Source organism: Mus musculus, chromosome X (genome assembly GCF_000001635.26).
Source record: "Mus musculus strain C57BL/6J chromosome X, GRCm38.p6 C57BL/6J".
NCBI classification, from domain to species: domain Eukaryota; kingdom Metazoa; phylum Chordata; class Mammalia; order Rodentia; family Muridae; genus Mus; species Mus musculus.
The window spans coordinates 54,712,464-54,730,366 of NC_000086.7; the positions used below are offsets into that span (position 1 = coordinate 54,712,464).

At 36.7% G+C, this 17,903-nt stretch overlaps 1 protein-coding gene across 2 annotated transcripts; it reads left to right on the forward strand.

Moving 5' to 3' along the window:
- The first annotated feature begins 760 nt into the window (after window positions 1-760).
- Gm14595 (predicted gene 14595) lies at window positions 761-17,546 on the forward strand. Of its 2 annotated transcripts, none has more exons than NM_001359702.1 (6): window positions 761-822; window positions 2,301-2,435; window positions 8,276-8,401; window positions 8,712-8,775; window positions 14,290-14,389; window positions 17,332-17,546. In NM_001359702.1, the coding sequence occupies exons 2-6, from the start codon at window positions 2,327-2,329 to the stop codon at window positions 17,398-17,400; spliced, it is 468 nt and encodes a 155-aa protein (NP_001346631.1). In that variant the 5' UTR covers window positions 761-822; window positions 2,301-2,326; the 3' UTR covers window positions 17,401-17,546. The 2 variants fall into 2 exon arrangements, with proteins under 2 accessions (NP_001346631.1, NP_001346632.1); NM_001359703.1 differs by having other exon boundaries at window positions 2,304-2,435.
- Window positions 17,547-17,903: the final 357 nt, after the last annotated feature.

Consider the following 17,903-nt stretch of genomic DNA (forward strand, 5'->3'; position numbering starts at 1 on the left):
TAAATTTAAACACACCACATGTATGTCCTGTACCTGAAGAGGCCAGAGGAGTGCAAATAAGTGCAAAAAACAGTGGTTGGAAAAATGACTCAGCTGTTAAAAGCACCTGTTCTATGCAGGTGACCAGGCACAAAGCATCCACATAGTGGCTCACAATTTATGCACAGCTAAAGTTTCAGAAAATCAGTGCACACTTCCAGCCTCTGTAGGCAACAGAGTAATAAGTGAGAGAGAGGGCCTGCAGGGCCTAGCACACTCTTGTAATCAAGCTCAGTACCAGGAAGGTGGAGACAGGATGGTATCAGAATTATAGGGGATCTGGATGCTCCATTCTGATCGCTTAGGACAGAATATCCACGTGTGGTGTGCTTATGTACATGCCGAAAAAGTCCACACACATTAAATGTTATGAACATAAATAAATAGAAAACAAAATTGCATACAAGAGCCTCTACAGTTGAAATAAAGTAGTGCCATTTGCAGTGTTTCATATGTTTCACATGTATTCAAGTTTGTTCAAGTTTTTCAAGTCTGTAAGGGCTTATACATGTAGAAATTGTCTTAAAGCCAGTAGTAACTCATTCCCACCTCCTGAAAACTCCCTTAGAAGTGATGGTGTCTGGTACTCCATGTACGCATGTGCAGGGTATATTCAGCCAATCAGCGCAGTCCCTGGGTGAGACCTATTTTCTCCAGCTGGCATCACAAAGGGTCCTCAGAATCCTCTGTCCGGGCATCGTTGCTGACAACGGTTTTTTTTACCATTGAGGAGCTGAGCGTGGAAGGGTGCAGTTGTGAAGGTGTTCACCTCTGAGATAACCTGTAAGTGATAATCGGCTCTGGTCAGGGTTGTTGGACAGTTAATCAAGGTGTGACAGGGCATCTCAGGCCCAGGAGGCCACTCTGTGGGGAAAAGCCTCCTCATCGCCATTTCTATGGCTTCTGAGGGTAAAATGAAGGTGGACTACTGTATTCATGGCAGAGGATTGAACAGCCCAGGGCCTTAGAGAATTGTGAACCCTAGGAGGACACAATCTTGGGTCCCCGGGATAGGATCAGAGAGCTGGCTGCAGGACTGGCGGTCAAGGGAGCAGGGAGCCATTGGGTGAGGAGCCTTGGCACTTGTCCTGTGTGCTGTCCTAGAACCGTTAGAAACACACTGAGGATTCCTCCCTCTTCGTTGTTTTCTCTATGGTGTGTTCCTTTGGTACAGACTGTATGGAAATTGCAGACAGGGAAGTGGCATAGGAAGAATGAAAGTAAAGAAGAAGAGGAGACATTGAAAGAGTTTAATAAGTAATCTGGGATGGATTCAGACCAAAGATTCTCCTATTTCAATCGCCCATGTATTGGGATTAAAGACTTGGACCACCAAGTTCAGCTTTTTCTCTCAATTTTAGTTCCGTAGGATGGGATCTTCCTTTGTAGCTCAGGCTGGCCTGGCTTGGGCTGGCTTTGAACTTGCAATCTATAGATGTTTGAAATCCTGGGCTTCCCCCAATCCCAAATTTCTCCAATATAAGAATTTTCTGTGTGGGTGGCAGTGGTGAGTGTTTGTTGTAGACTGAGCATTGGGGTTTCTTGACATGGATATATAATTACCATGTTCATTATCTTTCTGCATAGTACTGTGATTTTACTTTAATACTGAGATACACTGAGAAACAGAATTGGTGATGTATTGTTTAAAAAGAATCTTTGGGGGATAGTATCAAAATTCAGATGCCTCAAAGGTTACATGCAAACACGTTTTGCTCATTGTTTTGGTGGGAAGGGGAGGACTCACATATTAAAGGCTAGCCTGTTTTTGCCTTTTTAAAACTGAGAAATGGCAGATTGTTAACTTTGGTTCTAAAGAAGGTTTTTAAATAACTAAGTTAAGTAAGTTAAAGAAGATTTTAAAACAAATTTGCGAGGGAGAAGGACATGATAAATGGGATACATGGAGGAAACCGAAAGGGGAAGCACACACACACACACACACACACATATATATATATATATACATTCATACATATAAATATATATATACATATATACACACACACACATATATATATATGTCACCATATTGAATATATATACGTATATATATGTCACCATATGGAATATGTATACAAAATGCTCTGATAAAGACAAATTATTAAAAATATAACTGTTATAAAACAAAAGAAACAATCTTTCATTGAGCTAAGATAATTATTTGACCTTTTGACATGTTTAACTATTAAAATGATACCTTTGGATTCAGATAACTAATTTTTTTCTTTTTTCCTTTTTATTTTATTTTTTTAACTAAGAAGACATCTGAGTGCTTAAGAGAAAAATGGCTCTTAAGAAACTGTGGGCGATACCAAAGGACGGTTACTTATTACTTCTTGACTATGATGATGAAGACGATGACATAAATTTTTTGGAGGAGGCTCATTCTGAAGGTCTAGTATATCCAGTGTTGGGTATTGTGTCCTGCAGATATTTAGACTTTAAGTTAGTCACCTGAAATTGAAGAATTCTTTGCTAAGAGTTTTCATATACTTCCTTTCTAATTTTACCTATATCTATATATTCCTATACCTGAGTTTTAGCAGCACATATACTTACTCTTAGCGCTGTAGTCACAATATGTTTAGAAACAATAACTAGCTATGATTTTACCCCAGGAAAAGACCTGATGTTTTTCCTATATGTTAGCAGAAAGGGTGTTTATTTTATAAAACCTGCAAATAAATTATTTCATTCCTTTTTTTCTATCATATATTTTCTTTATTTACATTTCAAATATTATTCCCTTTTCTATTTTCCCTTTGAAAATCCCCTCTCCTCTCCCCTCTCCCCCTGCTCTCCGCCATACCCACTCACACTTCCTGGCCTAGGCATTCCCTAATTCTGGGGCATAGGACATTTACAGGACCAAGGGTCTCTTTTCCCATTGATAACTGACTAGGCCATCCTCTCCTACATAGGCAAGTGGTATGGTAAGTCCCACCATCTGTTTTATTTGATTGGAGATATATTCCCATGGAACTCTGGGGGTACTGGTCAGTTCATATTGTTGTTCCTCCTATGGGGCTGCAAATCCCTCATGTTCCTTGGGTACTTTCTCTAGGTCCATCATTGGGGACACTGTGCTCAGTCCAATGGATGTCTGTGATCATCCACTTCTGTATTTGTCAGGCACTGGCAGAGCCTCTCAGGAGACAGCTATATCAGTCTCCTGTCCACACGCTCTTGTTGGCATCTTCAATAGTGTCTGGCTTTGGTGTTGGTTTATGGGATTGATCCCCTAGTGAGCCAGTCTCTGGATTCCTTCAGTCTCAGCTCAAATCTTTGTCTCTGTAACTCCTGCCATTGGTATTTTCCCCATTTTAAGAAGGAAAAATATATCCATACTTTGGTCTTCTTTCTTCTTGAGTTTCATGGGTTTTGAAGATTGTATCTTGGTTATTCTGAGCTTCTGGGATAATATCCACATAGCAGTGAGTGCATATCATGTGTGTTCTTTTGTGATTGGGTTATCTCACTTAGGAAGATATCATCCAGATGCATTCATTTGTCTAAGAATTTCATGAATTCATTATTTTTAATGGCTATGCAGTAATTCATTATGTAAATGTACCATATTTTCTGTATCCCTTCCTCTGAAGAGGGACATCTGGGTTCTTTTCAGCTACTTGCTATTATAAATAAGGCTGCTATGAACATACTGAAGCATGGGTCATTATAACAAGTTGGAATATCTTCTGGAAATATGCTCAGGAGGAATATTGCTGAATCTTCCAGTAGAACTCTGTCAAATTTTCTGAGGAAACACCAGACTGCTTTCCAGAGTGGTTGTAACAGCTTGCAATCCCACCAGCAATGGAAGAGTGTTCTTCTTTCACCACATTATCACCAGCATGTGCTGTCATCTGAGCTTTAGATCTTAGCCATTCTGACTCGTGTGATGTGGAATCTCACGGTTATTTTGACTTACACTTCCCTGATAATTAAGGATGTTGAACATTTTTAGGTGTTTCTCAGCCATTCAGAATTCCTTACTTGAGGATTCTTTGCTTAGTTCTGTCCCAAATTTTTAATAGGGTTATTTGATTTTCAGGAGTCCAGCTTCTTGATATATATATATTGGATATTAGTCCCCTATCTGATTTAGTATTGGTAAAGATTTTTTCCCATCTCTTGGTTGCTGTTTTGTCCTATTGTCAGTGTCCTTTGTCTTACAGAAGCTTTGCAATTTTATAAGGTCAAATTTGTCTAATCTTAATCTTATAACACAATCTATTGCTGTTCTGCTCAGGAATTTCCCCCCTGTGCCCATATCTTCGAAGCTCTTCCCCACTTACTCCTCTATAAGTTTCAGTGTCTCTGGTTTTATGTGGAGTTCCTTGATCCACTTGGATTTGACCTTAGTACAAAGAGATAGAAATGGATCAATTCACATTATTCTACATGATAACCATTAGTTGTGCCAGCACCATTTGTTGAAAATGATGTTTTTTTTTCCACTGGATGGTTTTAGCTCCCTTGTCAAAGTCAAGTGACCATAGGTGTGTGGGTTCATTTCTGTGTCTTTGATTCTATTCCATTGGTCGACTTGTCTGTTGCCATACAAGTACCATCCAGTTTTTATCACAATTGTTCTGTAGTACAACTTTAGGTCAGGCATGATGATTCCACCAGAGGTTCTTTTACTGTTGAGAATAGTTTTTGTTGTCCTAGGTGTTTTTTTTTTTTTTTTTTTTTTTTTTTAATCCAGATGAGTTTGCAAATATCTCTTTCTAACTCAGTTAAGAATTATGTTAGAATTTTGATGGGGATTGCATTGAATCTGTAGATTGCTTTCCACAAGATAGCCATTTTTAGTACATCAATCCTGCCAATTCCTGAGCATGGGAGATCTTTCCATCTTCTGAGGTCTTTGATTTCTTTCTTCAGAGACTTACAGTTTTTTTCATACAGATCTTTCACTTCCTCACTTAGAGTCACATCAAAGTTTTTTATATTATTTGTGACTATTGTGAACGGTGTTGTTTCCCTAATTTCTTTTTCATCTTCTTTATCCTTTGAGTGTAGAAAGGCCACTGATAAGTTTGAGTTAACTTTATATTCAGCTACTGCACTGAAGTTGTTTATCAGATTTAGGATTTCTCTGGTGTAATTTTTATGGTCTCTGATACATGCTATCATATCTTCTGGATATACGATATTTTGACTTCTTCCTTTCCAATTCGAATCCCCTTGATCTCCTTTTTGTTTTCAAATTTCTCTGGCTAGGACTTCAAGTACTATAGTGGATAAGTAGGCAGAAAGGGGGCAGCCTTGTTTAGTCCCTGATTTTTGTGGGATTGCTTCAAGTTTCTAACCATTTATTTTGATGTAGGCTACAGGTTTGTTCTCTATTGCTTTTATTATGTTTAGTTATGGGCCTTGACTTCCTGATCTTTCCTGGACTTCTATTATGACTGGGTGATGTATTTTGTCAAATGCTTTCTCATCATCTAATGAGATGATCATGATTTTTTTTCTTGGAGTTTGTTTCTATTTTGGATAAAGTTGATGGATTTCCATATATTAAGCCACCCCTGCATCACAGGGATGAAGTGTACTTGATTATGATGGATGATCATTTTGATATATTCTTTGATTCGGTTTACAAAGCTTTTATTGAGTATTTTTGCATCAATATTCAGTCACTTACAATCACTTTAAAAATTCAGGCTGCAGCCCAGTGCTGAGTAGGTAGAAACAGCTAGCTGGCTAGCCAGGCTAGATACATTGGTGAGCTGCAGATTCAGAGAGACTCTGTCTCAAGATTTAAGTTGGGTCAGGCAGTGGTGGCACATGCATTTAATCCCAGCATTTGGGAGGCAGAATCAGGGGGGCAGGGGGATTTCTGAGTTTGAGGCCACTCTGGTCTACAGGGTGAGTTCCAGGACAACCAGGACTACACAGTGAAACCCTGTCTCAAAAAAACAAATATATATATATAATGTGTGTGTGTGTGTGTGTGTGTGTGTGTGTGTGTGTGTGTGTGTATGTAAGTTGGAATATGATTGAGAATACAGAGGATGTCCATTTCTAGACTCCATATGCAAACATATACTAAAATGTATACACATCATTTTTGCTCAATCTCTTTTTATGATTTACACAATCCATTAAAATTATGGTGTTTTTTTTTCTTCTTTTTATGGAAATACACAATATTAGGAAAGTGTCATGTTTTTATAATGTCCACTGTATAGTAAAAATAAACACCTATCAAGAGAAATGATCCAGCATACCCTAAAACATGCACAAGACAGGGATGGAAAGATGGCTTAGAAATTAAGAGCACTTGTTGCTCTTGGAGAGAACAAAGGTTTAGTTCCTAGGACCCACATAATGGCGCACAGCCATTTGTAATTCTAGAACCAGGGGATTTGGCATCCTGTTCTAGTTTCTATGAGCACAAAACATGCATGTTGAACAAATACAAACATGCACAATCACGTTAGTTTAATAATAAAACAAATCAGAATTGCACACAACAGCCCCTTCGACTGAAACAAAGTAGGAGAGTCTTCTTTGGGGTTCATTTTATTTTATCTTTCAAGTTAGTATTGCAACCTTTGAAAAAGGAAGGCTTCTGGGTAGCAGTGGCAGCTAAAATACTAGCTCTTTTTTGCTAGTTCAATGACAGATGTCTGATAGAGCCTATATCACATTGAGTACGCATGTGCAATCACAGCCAATCAGCAAGGGTCATGTCTGAGATTGTTTTCCCACTGTCCAAACCCTGTTACCAGTATGCTTTGTGGTGGCTACCAAGACTAGTTCTTGAGGAAGCATGGTAGGGAGAAGTCTCTGTGGAGGTTGTCAGTGACCTGTTGAAAGTTGGTTAATTATGGTTCAGCTGTGGGTCAAGGTGGGGTGAAGGTGTTGGGGCAGAGGTGTTACTTCAGGAGTAAGGAGAGGAGGTGAGCCTTACTGGACCCTGGATTATACCACTTCTGGGTTCACAATCGACTTTACCCACCTAGACCTCTGTGGAGAAAAACAGAGAAATTCGCTAAGGGCAGGAGTTTAAACAGACAGCACCTAGCAGAAAGCAGGAAGTCCAGGGATTTGGAGACCCTGAAAGTCTTTTTGGGGCCTGGGGATGTGAGGTGTGAGTAAACTGGAGGTCGATTAGTGGTGGAAACAGACTAGAACATTTTCTGTGTTGTTGCTGCTGCTGCCTGCCAGGAATTCATGAAAAACAAACTGAAGACCAGTCTTCATTGTCCTCTACCTGGTATTGAAAGTCCAGATTGCCGACATTTGTATATATAGGCCGCAAACTGCCTCCAAAACCAGAGGCTCCTCTCAGCCTGAGAAGTTCTGGGTCTTCAGACATAATTCAGGCCAGGCTGTGTTTATTTATGCATTGTTTTGGTTTAGGGAAGTGAACTCTAACTTTGTATCTCAGGAGTGTCAGAAACCTCATGTGCAGCTTGGACTTGCCTTGAAACTGAAGTCCTCAGCCTTACAAATGTACTGGGGCCTGAGGGAACATGCCTGCTTTATTTTTTTTTAATTTTATTTTCATTGTTGAAGATTGAAACCAGAGTTTCTTGCTGTAGCAGTAAAATATATGTCCAGCCAGGCAGAACTTTATAATTTACATTTGCTTTAGATTTGTATTGCAATGAAAAAGATTGAGGAACTTGCTTGTGATAATAAGAACTATGATTTTATTTGGAGATTGAAATGCAGACAAAGTTGCTTAATTTTATCAAAAACCTGCAGGAATCGGACCAAAATGCAGATCCTCCTATGATTAGATATAAACCAAATTGATGTCACAGTTAAAGCCACCATAGCGTTTTTGTGTGTGTGTGTGAGAAAGAGAGAGAGAGAGAGAGAGAGAGAGAGAGAGAGAGAGAGAGAGAGAGAGAGAGTTTTTAAACTGAAAAATAACAACCTCTTAGTCCTTTATAGTAAGGAAGCCCAAGATACTTTATTCAACTTAAATAATTCTTTGTAAAAATTTGTATATATTAAAGACAAGGTTAATAATGGCTATTTTTGAAGGCAACTATTGTGTTCCATATTCAAATACTAAAGTCTTTTGGATTAAATAAGAGGGTAATAGAAATATGGTTTTATCTTTAAACCCTTCATGCAATTATGAAGTACTGTTTTTATAAAAATCATTCCTTAATGTTATTTTATATTTCAATTTTATTAGTTTAAATATTTTTTTGGATTCAAATGGCTTGAGAAAATTTATTTATTCATTTTTATTTTAATTCAGAAAACGTAAGTTTCTCAGAGGAATGGCAGCGTTTTGCAAGTTCTGTAGAGACACCAATAGAAAACAGGAATTTGTTAAGTGGTGAACAGCAAGATGGGAATGCTTCAAAATTGGATCTTATGGAAGGTACCAGATATTTAATGTTGTGCATTGATGTTACACTTCCTTTTTTTCTCAGTTATTCTAATTAGGCTTGTAAAGGAGATCGAAAATCTCATATTGTATCTCTTGTCTTTAAACACAACATGTAAATAAAGAACTTAAAACATATTTTAGATGACAATTAGACATTACTTCATTTTGTTTAAGTTCTAGACAAATAATAGATCTGCTTGAAACCTAATGTTGGCACTATGCCTGAATGATCACAAAGTATTTCATTAAAATTTGCAAAATAAAATAATTGTTTTAATATCATGTTTTATTATCAACCCAGAACAGAATCCAGTAACTCATGATGATGAGAATGAAATTCCTGAAGAAATCGTTGGAGATACACGGTAATATGTTCAAACTTATTATTTCCTTCTTAGTGTAAGTACTTCCAGAAAATTTTAATTGATTGTATAGCAAGTAATCTGTATTAATAATTGGAATGTGATGTATATTACAAACAATGTTTCCGTAAGATTAATCTGTAATTTGAGTGGTTTTCTTGGAGGGTATAGTGCTGTGGGTCAAATTCTCATCATCCTGCTTGTAGGACAAAAGCTGAGCCATCAAACTGTATCCCCATCATCCTTAATTTTTAGAACTTGAATTACTTCACAGATATCCAGTACAAAATATTCTGGGAAAATTTGAAGGAACATTTTAGATATATAATTTGTTTGAAACTATATAGTATTAACATAATTTACATATTAGGAAATATTAGTTAATATACTATATTATATCTTAATGAGTTATTCCTATTTTTGTAATAATTTTTATTTTAATTCATTTTTATTTTTATTAGATATTATCTTTATTTGCTTTTCAAGTAATAGCCCTTTCTTGGTTTCACCCCAGAAACTCCCTATTCCATTACACCTCTCTGTGCTTCTATGAGGGTTTTTCCCACCCACCCACTCCCACCTCCCCACACTTGTATTTGCCTACACTGGGACATCGAACCTTCACAGGACCAAGGACCTCTCCTCCCACTGATGTCTGACTAGGCCATCCTCTGCTATATATGCAGCTGGAGCCATGGGACCCCATCTTTGGTTGGTGGCTTAGTCCCTGGGTGCTCTGGGGGTGGTCTGGTTCTTTCATATTGTAGTTCTTCCTATAAGATTGCAAACCCCTTCAGCTCCTTCAGTCCTTCCTCTAACTGTTCCACTGGGGACCCTATGATTGGTCTGATGGTTGGCTATGAGCATCAGCCTCTTTTCTCTGAAAGAGCCTCTCAGGAGACAACATTATTAGGCTCCTGTCAGCAAGTACTTGTTGGCATCCACAATCGTGACTGGGTTTGTGTTCTGTCTGTGTATGGAATGAATCTACATGTTAGGCAGATTCTAGATGGTCATTCCTTCAGTCTCTGCTCTGTATTTTGTCTCCATATTTTTTCCCAGGTTTATATAGTTCCCCATTCTAAGAAGGACTGAAACACCCACACTTTATTTTTCTTTCTTCCTGAGCTTCATGTTCTGTTAATTACATTTTGGGTATTCTGAGCATTTAGGCTAATATCCACTTATCAGTGAGTGCATGCCATGTTTGTCCTTTTGGGATTGGGTTACTTCACACAGGATGATATATTTTAGATCCATCCATTTGCCTGTGAATTTCATGAAGTCATTGTCTCTGTACCATTACCATACATTTTTCTCACTATTTCTCTATAATACAGCTTGAGGTCAGGGATGGTTCCGCCTGAACTTCTTTTATTGTTGAGAATATTTTTTTATATCCTGGAATTTTGTTATTCCAAATGATTTTTCAAATTCCTCTTTATATCTCAATGAAGAATTTAGATTCAATTTTGATGGAGATTGCATTGAATCTATAGATTGCTTTTGGCAAGATGGCCATTTTTACTGAATTAATTGTGCCAACCTATGATCATGGGAGATCTTTCCATCTTCTGAGATTTTCAATTTCTATTTTCAGAGACATGAAGTTCTTGTCATACAGATCTTTCGCTTGCTTGGTTCGAGTCACACCAAGGTTTTATAGTTTGTGACTATTGTGAAGGGTGTTGTTTCCATAAATTCTTTTTCAGCCTGTTTATCCTTTGATTAGAGGAAAGCTACTGATTGGTTTGAGTTAATTTTATATCTAGCCACTTTGCTGAATTTCTTACTGCTTTTAACAGTCTATCTTTCTTTATTGCATTTGTTGTTCTGATTATTATGTTTGGGGAATGATTTCTTTTCTGGTCCAGTTTATTTGGACTTCTAATATGTTCATGTGCATCACTTTCTTTAGATTTGGGAAGTTTTCTTCTATAATTTTGTTGAAGATATTTGCTGGCCCTTTGACTTGTGAATCTTCTCTCTCGTCTATACCTATTTTCCTTAGGATTTGTCTTCTCATTTTGTCCTGGATTTCCTTGATGTTTTGGGTTAGGAGATGTTTGCATTTTCCATTTTCTTAGACTGTTGTGCCAATGTTTTCTATGGTATCTTCTGTACCTGAGATTCTCTATTCTATCTCTTGTATTCTGTTCGAGATGCTTGCATCTATTTCTCCTAAGTTTTTTTTTTTTTTCTTTCTTTCTCCAGTTTCATCTCTTTGTGATTTTTTATTACCTCTATTTCCATTTTTAGATACTAAATGGATTTTGTTCTATTCCCTCACTGTTTTATAGTGTTTTCCTTCATTCTTTAAGGGGATTTTGTGTTTACTCTTTAAGGGCTTCTAGCTGTTTACCTGTGTTCCCTGTATTTCTTTAAGTAAACTATTTTTGTTCTTAAAGAACTCTATCATCATCTTGAGATGTGATTTTGAATCTGAATCTTTCTTTTCCAATATGTTGGGCTATCCAGGACTTGCTGCTGTGGCCAAACTGTGTTCTGATCATGCCAACTAGTCTTGGTTTCTATTGCTTATATTCTTGTGCTTACCTCTCACCATCTCATTTTCTTTGGTACTACTTTCCCTTGCAGTCTCTGACTGGAGCTTCTCCCTCCTGTAACCCTGGTTGTGACAGAACTCATCAGAGTCCAGCTGTCTCTGGGATCCAGGGATCCTGGGATCCTGATATGCTGGGTATGTCTAAGCTCGTGGAAGTCAAGCTGCCTCTTGGATCCTCAAACCCTGGTATAACCAATCTCCTGAGATCCTGTGTCAGAGCTCCGGGGAGTGAAGATTTTTCTTGGTGTTGCAAGATTTGGTGGGGTGCCAAGTCACTAGTTTTTCTCTGGACACAGATGCAAGCTGCAAGGAACCCATGCCTCTGTCTGGGAGGGTGTTTTTCTTTCCCTGGTTTATGTGGGGGGTGTCAGATACACAGGGTGTTGGGCAAGATGTTGTGCCCTCAGCTGTGATCTTCTGTCAGAACTGGAGTGTCCCTTGGTTTGTCTGATCTCCGTGGAGTCATGCTTCTTTTGTGATCCTGTGATCTTGGGCATTTCAGATACCCGAGAGTTGAGCTCCTTCTGGGTGTTTTAAGAGTGGGTACAAAGGCAGTACCCCAGGTCTGATCCAGCTATAGTTTCAGACCAATAGGGAACCATGCCACTGCCAAGGCAAGAATGCCTGTGTCCCTGGATCCTTTGGGACTGAGTTACTCCAGATGTTGGGGATGCATCTGGCAAGGTAGGAGTTCCTGTGTCCCTGGATCCTTGGGGACTCAGTTACTTCTGATGTTAAAGCCATTCTTGTGATCTTGGGAGTACTAGAGCACCTGGGAGTTGAGTTTCCTGTTGGTATTGTGAGACTAGGTGCAGAGTCAGCACACAAAGTCTACCCATGACACAGACTCTTGCAAATATTTTTGATTTAGCCCCATGGACTTATTTTTTTCTATGGTATAGAGGTGAAAATGGTGCTTTTTGAAGAGGTGTGACATTAATGAAACTTCATTTTTATTTTATTTTTTTGCATGTTTGTGTCTGTGGTACATGTATACATATGTGGAGGGCAGAGGAGATTGTTGGCTGTTGCTCTTTTACTTTCTACCTTATTCCCTTAAGACATGTTCTGTCACTGAACATGCAGCTAGACAAGCAGCCAGCAAGTCCTAGGAATTCTCACTCTGCCTACCACAGTGCTGCTATTGTAAAAGCAACCATTAATGGTGGCTTTTGTAGATGGGTAGTAGATTCAAACTTGCGAACCTCCTCCTTTCAGAGTAAACCCTCTTAACTTCTGTGGCATCTTTGTAACTGCTTTACAGGGATTTTTAGGGGAACAAAAATGATGTAAACATTTTTATTGTTCCATGTATTCAAAGCTAAGTGATATGTATACAAATTCTATACATGCAACAGTTTTTATGTGACCCAGTGTTAATTTTATATTAAGTCATTTTCTTTTCTAGGACTCCTCTGTGCTTCTGTCTTTATATGGCACAGTGCAAAAAAAAATTCTTTAATGAAACCCTTATTCCTTTTTTTAAAATTTCATTTTATGGGTATGTTTGTTTTCCTTGCATGTGTGTATGCTCACAGCTTGTATGTCTGGTAACTGAGGAGACCAGATGAAGGCATTGAATCCCCTGGAACTGGAGTTATAGGTTGTGAGCAAACTTAGAGGTGCTGGGAATCTAATCTCAGATCTATGGAAGGGAACCAGCTCTTAACTGATGAATCATCTCTCCAATCCCCTCACTGCTTTTTTGTTTTTGTTTTTGTTTTTTGTCTTGTTTTTGTTTTTTTTAAAAGAATTACATAACTGAAAGTAAAGACAACTTTACTAACCAGTGAGAGATTGATACTCAGATCTCAAATAATCTGTTTTAAATTATATATTTTTGAATGTTACATGAGCTTTCTTAGAAGACAATAATTTGTCTTTGAGATATGGTCTCACCATGTAGTTCAAGCTGGCCTGAATTTTGCCATGTAACCTACGTTGTCCTATACACTGGACATATCCTGCTTAAGATTCCTAAACTAGGATCATAGACCCAAAACTTCCTCCATGACATAGGAAACAATGTTCTTAATAACTATTTTTTAGACTTATTTATGTGTATTAGTGTTTTGCTTGCAGGCATATATGTGCAGCACATATATGCCTGTTTCCCATAGATATCAGATGATTATTTCAGTTACCTTGGACCTGGAGTCACATAAAGAGAACACACATGGAAACTTATATCAAAGATTCTTTCAAAGGAAGCAACCAGAAGTTAGGACAACTTTGGCAAATGAACAAAAGGGAGAGGTAGAGATGTTAGTTTTGTAGGGTCACACTTGTATAGTTTTAAAAATTATATGTGGCTGAAGTTTAAAAAAAAGTCATTTCTGAGCCTTTAGTAAAAATGCGTGACTTTGATTTTGTCTAAGCATTTAACCTTATAACTTCATGCCTTGAAGGAAACTAAATCTAACTCTTAGAAGTCTGTGAAAATTATTATTTTCTACTTTAAGTAGCTGTTAATGAGATTTTAAATTTTGATTAACAATCATTGTGGAAACAAAGAAATCTTGCACAAAATCTTAGAAATGTAATTTCTGGTTTATTATGTTTAACAATATGGAAAAGGATCAATTACATATGCAGACAATTGGTATATTTTAATTGACTTATGTTTTGCACAAATTCTTAACTGAATCAATATAGGAAAATAAATTAGACCTTATATTTGGTAGAAAATAATGAAAAAATACTTTGAAATACAGTCAATTTTCTAAAATAAGATATATATGTATTAGAACGTATTTAATTTTGAAAAGCTAGAACATAAAATAAGACTTCTCTGATAATCTTTTAGGGAAAATTCTATGCTGATTTCCCATTAGATAACTTTATACTGCTTTTTTTTCTTTTTTACTATGAAATGGTCAATTTAATTTGTTTTAAATGTTCTTTTTCATATTGGTTTGAAATATGATTGATATCATTACTTTGCTTTACAGGGAGATGATCAACAACAAGTCGTGTGAGCAGTATAAAACTACATTTCAGAAGTTTGATATGGATGTCCAGAATTTCAATGAACAGCAAGAAAAATCAGTGGTTTGTATCATAACTACCTTTATAATTAACCTAGTATAACTATGTATCATGTAGGAATAGAGAAACTAGCCTTGTGTTGGGCACACAAAACATAATCAAGTTTCATTATCTATCCTTGGCTCTGTTCTAGTCCTACTGAGTTGTAAACCAGAGAGATATGGTCACATACTATATAAATGAAAACCACTAGGCACTTTATGGTAGACCAGATCTTAAATTTTCAAGAGGCAGACATTTGCTGAAGGATGAAGAGAGGATTACCAGTTTCTACAAAAGGAAGCAAAATATGTCAGCCTCAGGTACAGTCGAAAAGAGAGAGAAAGCTTTCTTACTGGTGTCATCTGGACTCTGTTATTAATATTAGAAAACCAAATCAAACTGGAAAATCAGTTCTCACAATCCTAAACTTAGTACAAATTTACTAACAACAGTGGATGGAAACAACCTTTCTCAACAGCCCTGGCAGAATATTCCTGTGAAAGAATATCACTAACTATTTTAAATCATCTCTCGATTAATGTACCAATTACTGTAGTCATCACATGGTTTCCAAGTAAGATCTGAGATGATGACCATAGTAACTAAATTTTATTTGATTGGTTAATAGTTTGGGAAGTATTCAATTTGAAATGAACAGGAGATCCATTCCTACCTGAAAAGCCATTTTCAAAAAAAAAAAAAAAGCCAAAATGAAAGTTCATTGGGTGGTGAGTATTTCATAACCACCAAACTCAGATTTCGTTCAGAGATAAGAAGATTCCCAGAGCTTCGTAGCCACCAGATGTAGCCGACCTTATGAGTCAGTTCAGAAAAGAGATAGGGACTAAAGATAGAAAATAAATAAATACTCCAATTGAAGGCAATTTTTAAACCTTGAACTCTGGATAAAATTTCAGGGGGTGTGCTCATCTGTGTAAATGAGGAGTCTAAAGACAGACCCCCAGAGTATTTCAATACTTGTAATTCTGCATGGGGCGGAGGTGAGAGGGAACTAGTAAAGGAACATAATAATTGGTAGAAAGAAAACTATAATGAGTGAAAGAAAAATTTAAGGAAGAAAAGATCAGTAACTGTGTCATATGCTACTAATAGGCAAAATAAGATAAATTTGCAGGGCTGGAAGATGGTTTACTAGGTAATCTTTTTCACTGTAGGCATGGAGACCCGAGCTTATATTCCCTGCATAGGCATGAACACACAAACCACCGACACTATCAGCAACAACAACAAATTAGCAAAACTAAAAACAAACTACCACAAAAATGAAAGTTCATTGGGTGGTGAGTATTTCATAACCACCAACTCAGATTTCGTTCAGAGATAAGAAGATTCCCAGAGTTTCGTAGCCACCAGGTGTAGCCTAATGGATGAGCTCTAGGTTCAATGAGACACTTTCTCCCAACAGTGGGGTTCAACCAAAGAAGTCACCCAATTTTAATCCGTTGTCTCATTATATCTAAATGTGCAGGTTTTTTAAGATAAACTTCACAAAGTGGAGGTCATTGTACTTAATCAGGATGATTTGAGTGGAAATGTGAGGTACAAAGCTGATCACAGTGAATAAAGAAAAAAAAAAGGAATGTAGTAGCCCAGGGAGAAAAAGAGTAAAGGGCTTGTCTTAAGTTTTTAAAAAATGCAAATTACCATGGTTGTGTGCTAAGATAAAGAGTACAAAGAGAAATTTGTATTAGTACTTCGCTGTATTACTGAGATTGGAACTTAGAGAAAACCAATCTACCACCAAACTTTGTCCACAGACATTTTTTAGGCTTTATTTTGAGGAAGGGTATCTTTAATTGATCAAGACTGTTCATGATCTTGTGATCATTCTAACTCAAACTTTATAAAAGTTAGTTGTATAGGCATTACACTGACAGCAAGCAAGAGTCATATATTTAAAATAACAGTTACAATTGATGAAATTCTTGAGAATAGTTGAGACAAGTGAAGACATTGGGCTTAGTAAAGAACAAGTATAAGGCATCCTTAAGAAAGGAAGAGAAAGTAGAAGACATGGCACATACAATTTAGGTGGAGGGTAGATACAGAGATGAGGTAGTGAACCACCTCCTGGGATTGCTTCTGCTATTAATTAAAAGGAGGCCATCTTATGGTAAAAGCATTAACATTACCTAGAGTTAAACTTCCCGGGCTAGGATTTTACCAAGTTCATGTTTACATCATGCATTCATATAAACATAACAACTTGGGAGGCAAAGGCCAATATGTGTAGCATGGCAAACCCTTTTTATAAAAAAGAATGTTACCCCACAATTTGTAGTATAAATTCATTTAATGTTACTGTAAAAATATAAGTATATTTATTCATAATATTTGTTAAAGTGTTAAATCAGGTGGAAAACTATTCCTTTTAAGTTTCATATGGAATTATGTTTGCTCATGTAACATTTTAGTATTGGAGATACATTAAATGGCTGACTGTTAGTCTAGTGTTCATGCTGCATGGTAGTAACAACAAAATTAACAGAATTGTTATAGTAATGTTTTCTTTTTACATTTGGAGAACAATTATAAAAAAGAAGAACAAGCATTAAAACTGTCCAAATGTAGTCAGAGCCACTTCTTGGAAGCAATTAAAGACATGCATAAGAGGTACTTGAAGGTATTTTGCTCATGGTCCATAAAATGTCCTTAGGAAACTAAATATGTTTTGGGAATCATAAAGTTTAACTACTTACTATTTTCAATTGTTTCTGTCTGAATTGACTGATATTATCTGTAACATCCTTATGGCTTTCTAGGAATTATTCAAGACCTGAAATCATCAATTGGGAGTTTGACCTCAGATGTACCTTATAGTTTATTAACACTATAATTATCCTGCTTAACTAAACATAGCACGTCTAGATATCATTTACACAGAATCTTTCATATTTGTATCCTTGGGAGCTTGTTTAGTAACAAGTGCTTTTCTTTTTTAGGGTTTGATGAACTTGGAGACCAACAACTCCGATATGCTTTTTGATGTAGATGGTGAATTGAGAAAATGAATGTCTGTGTTTAAAAGAGACATCATGAAGCATACTCTGAAGTACTCATCTACATTCCCATCTTGAGACTAATGAAGCATGCAAATTTTTCACTTGATAGTACATTTCTAAGCAAATAAAAAATCCGCTAACTTTTTGTCTCTTATGAAACAGAGTTTGAAAGTCTCTTTAATCCTTGTATTTCTGATGATTCTAAGAAGGAAGTTAAACCCTACTGATGTGATTATAAAGATAAGTAGGTGGTATACATTTAGAGACATAATAGAACTCCATTATTTTTAAACATCTTTAATTGTTTTTTTCTTTAAGGTTAAGATATTTTTATATTAAATTCCAAACAAAATCCATATAAATGAGTGAGTGGCAAATAGTCCTTTTGTACGGAACTTCCACACACTAATGTAGTGAATTCTTTAAAATTTATTCTTTAATCTTTTTTTATAAGTTCAGACTTTATCCCCTCCCTTGTCCACCCTCTGACTGTTCCACATCCCATACCTCCC

Coding starts and splice junctions, on each gene's coding strand:
- Gm14595 (NM_001359702.1), top strand. CDS start 2,327: ATGGCTCTTAAGAAACTGTGGGCGATACCAAAGGACGGTTACTTATTA. Junction 2,436..8,275: donor GGAGGAGGCTCATTCTGAAG/GTCTAGTATATC, acceptor ATTTTAATTCAG/AAAACGTAAGTTTCTCAGAG. Junction 14,390..17,331: donor AACAGCAAGAAAAATCAGTG/GTTTGTATCATA, acceptor TTTCTTTTTTAG/GGTTTGATGAACTTGGAGAC.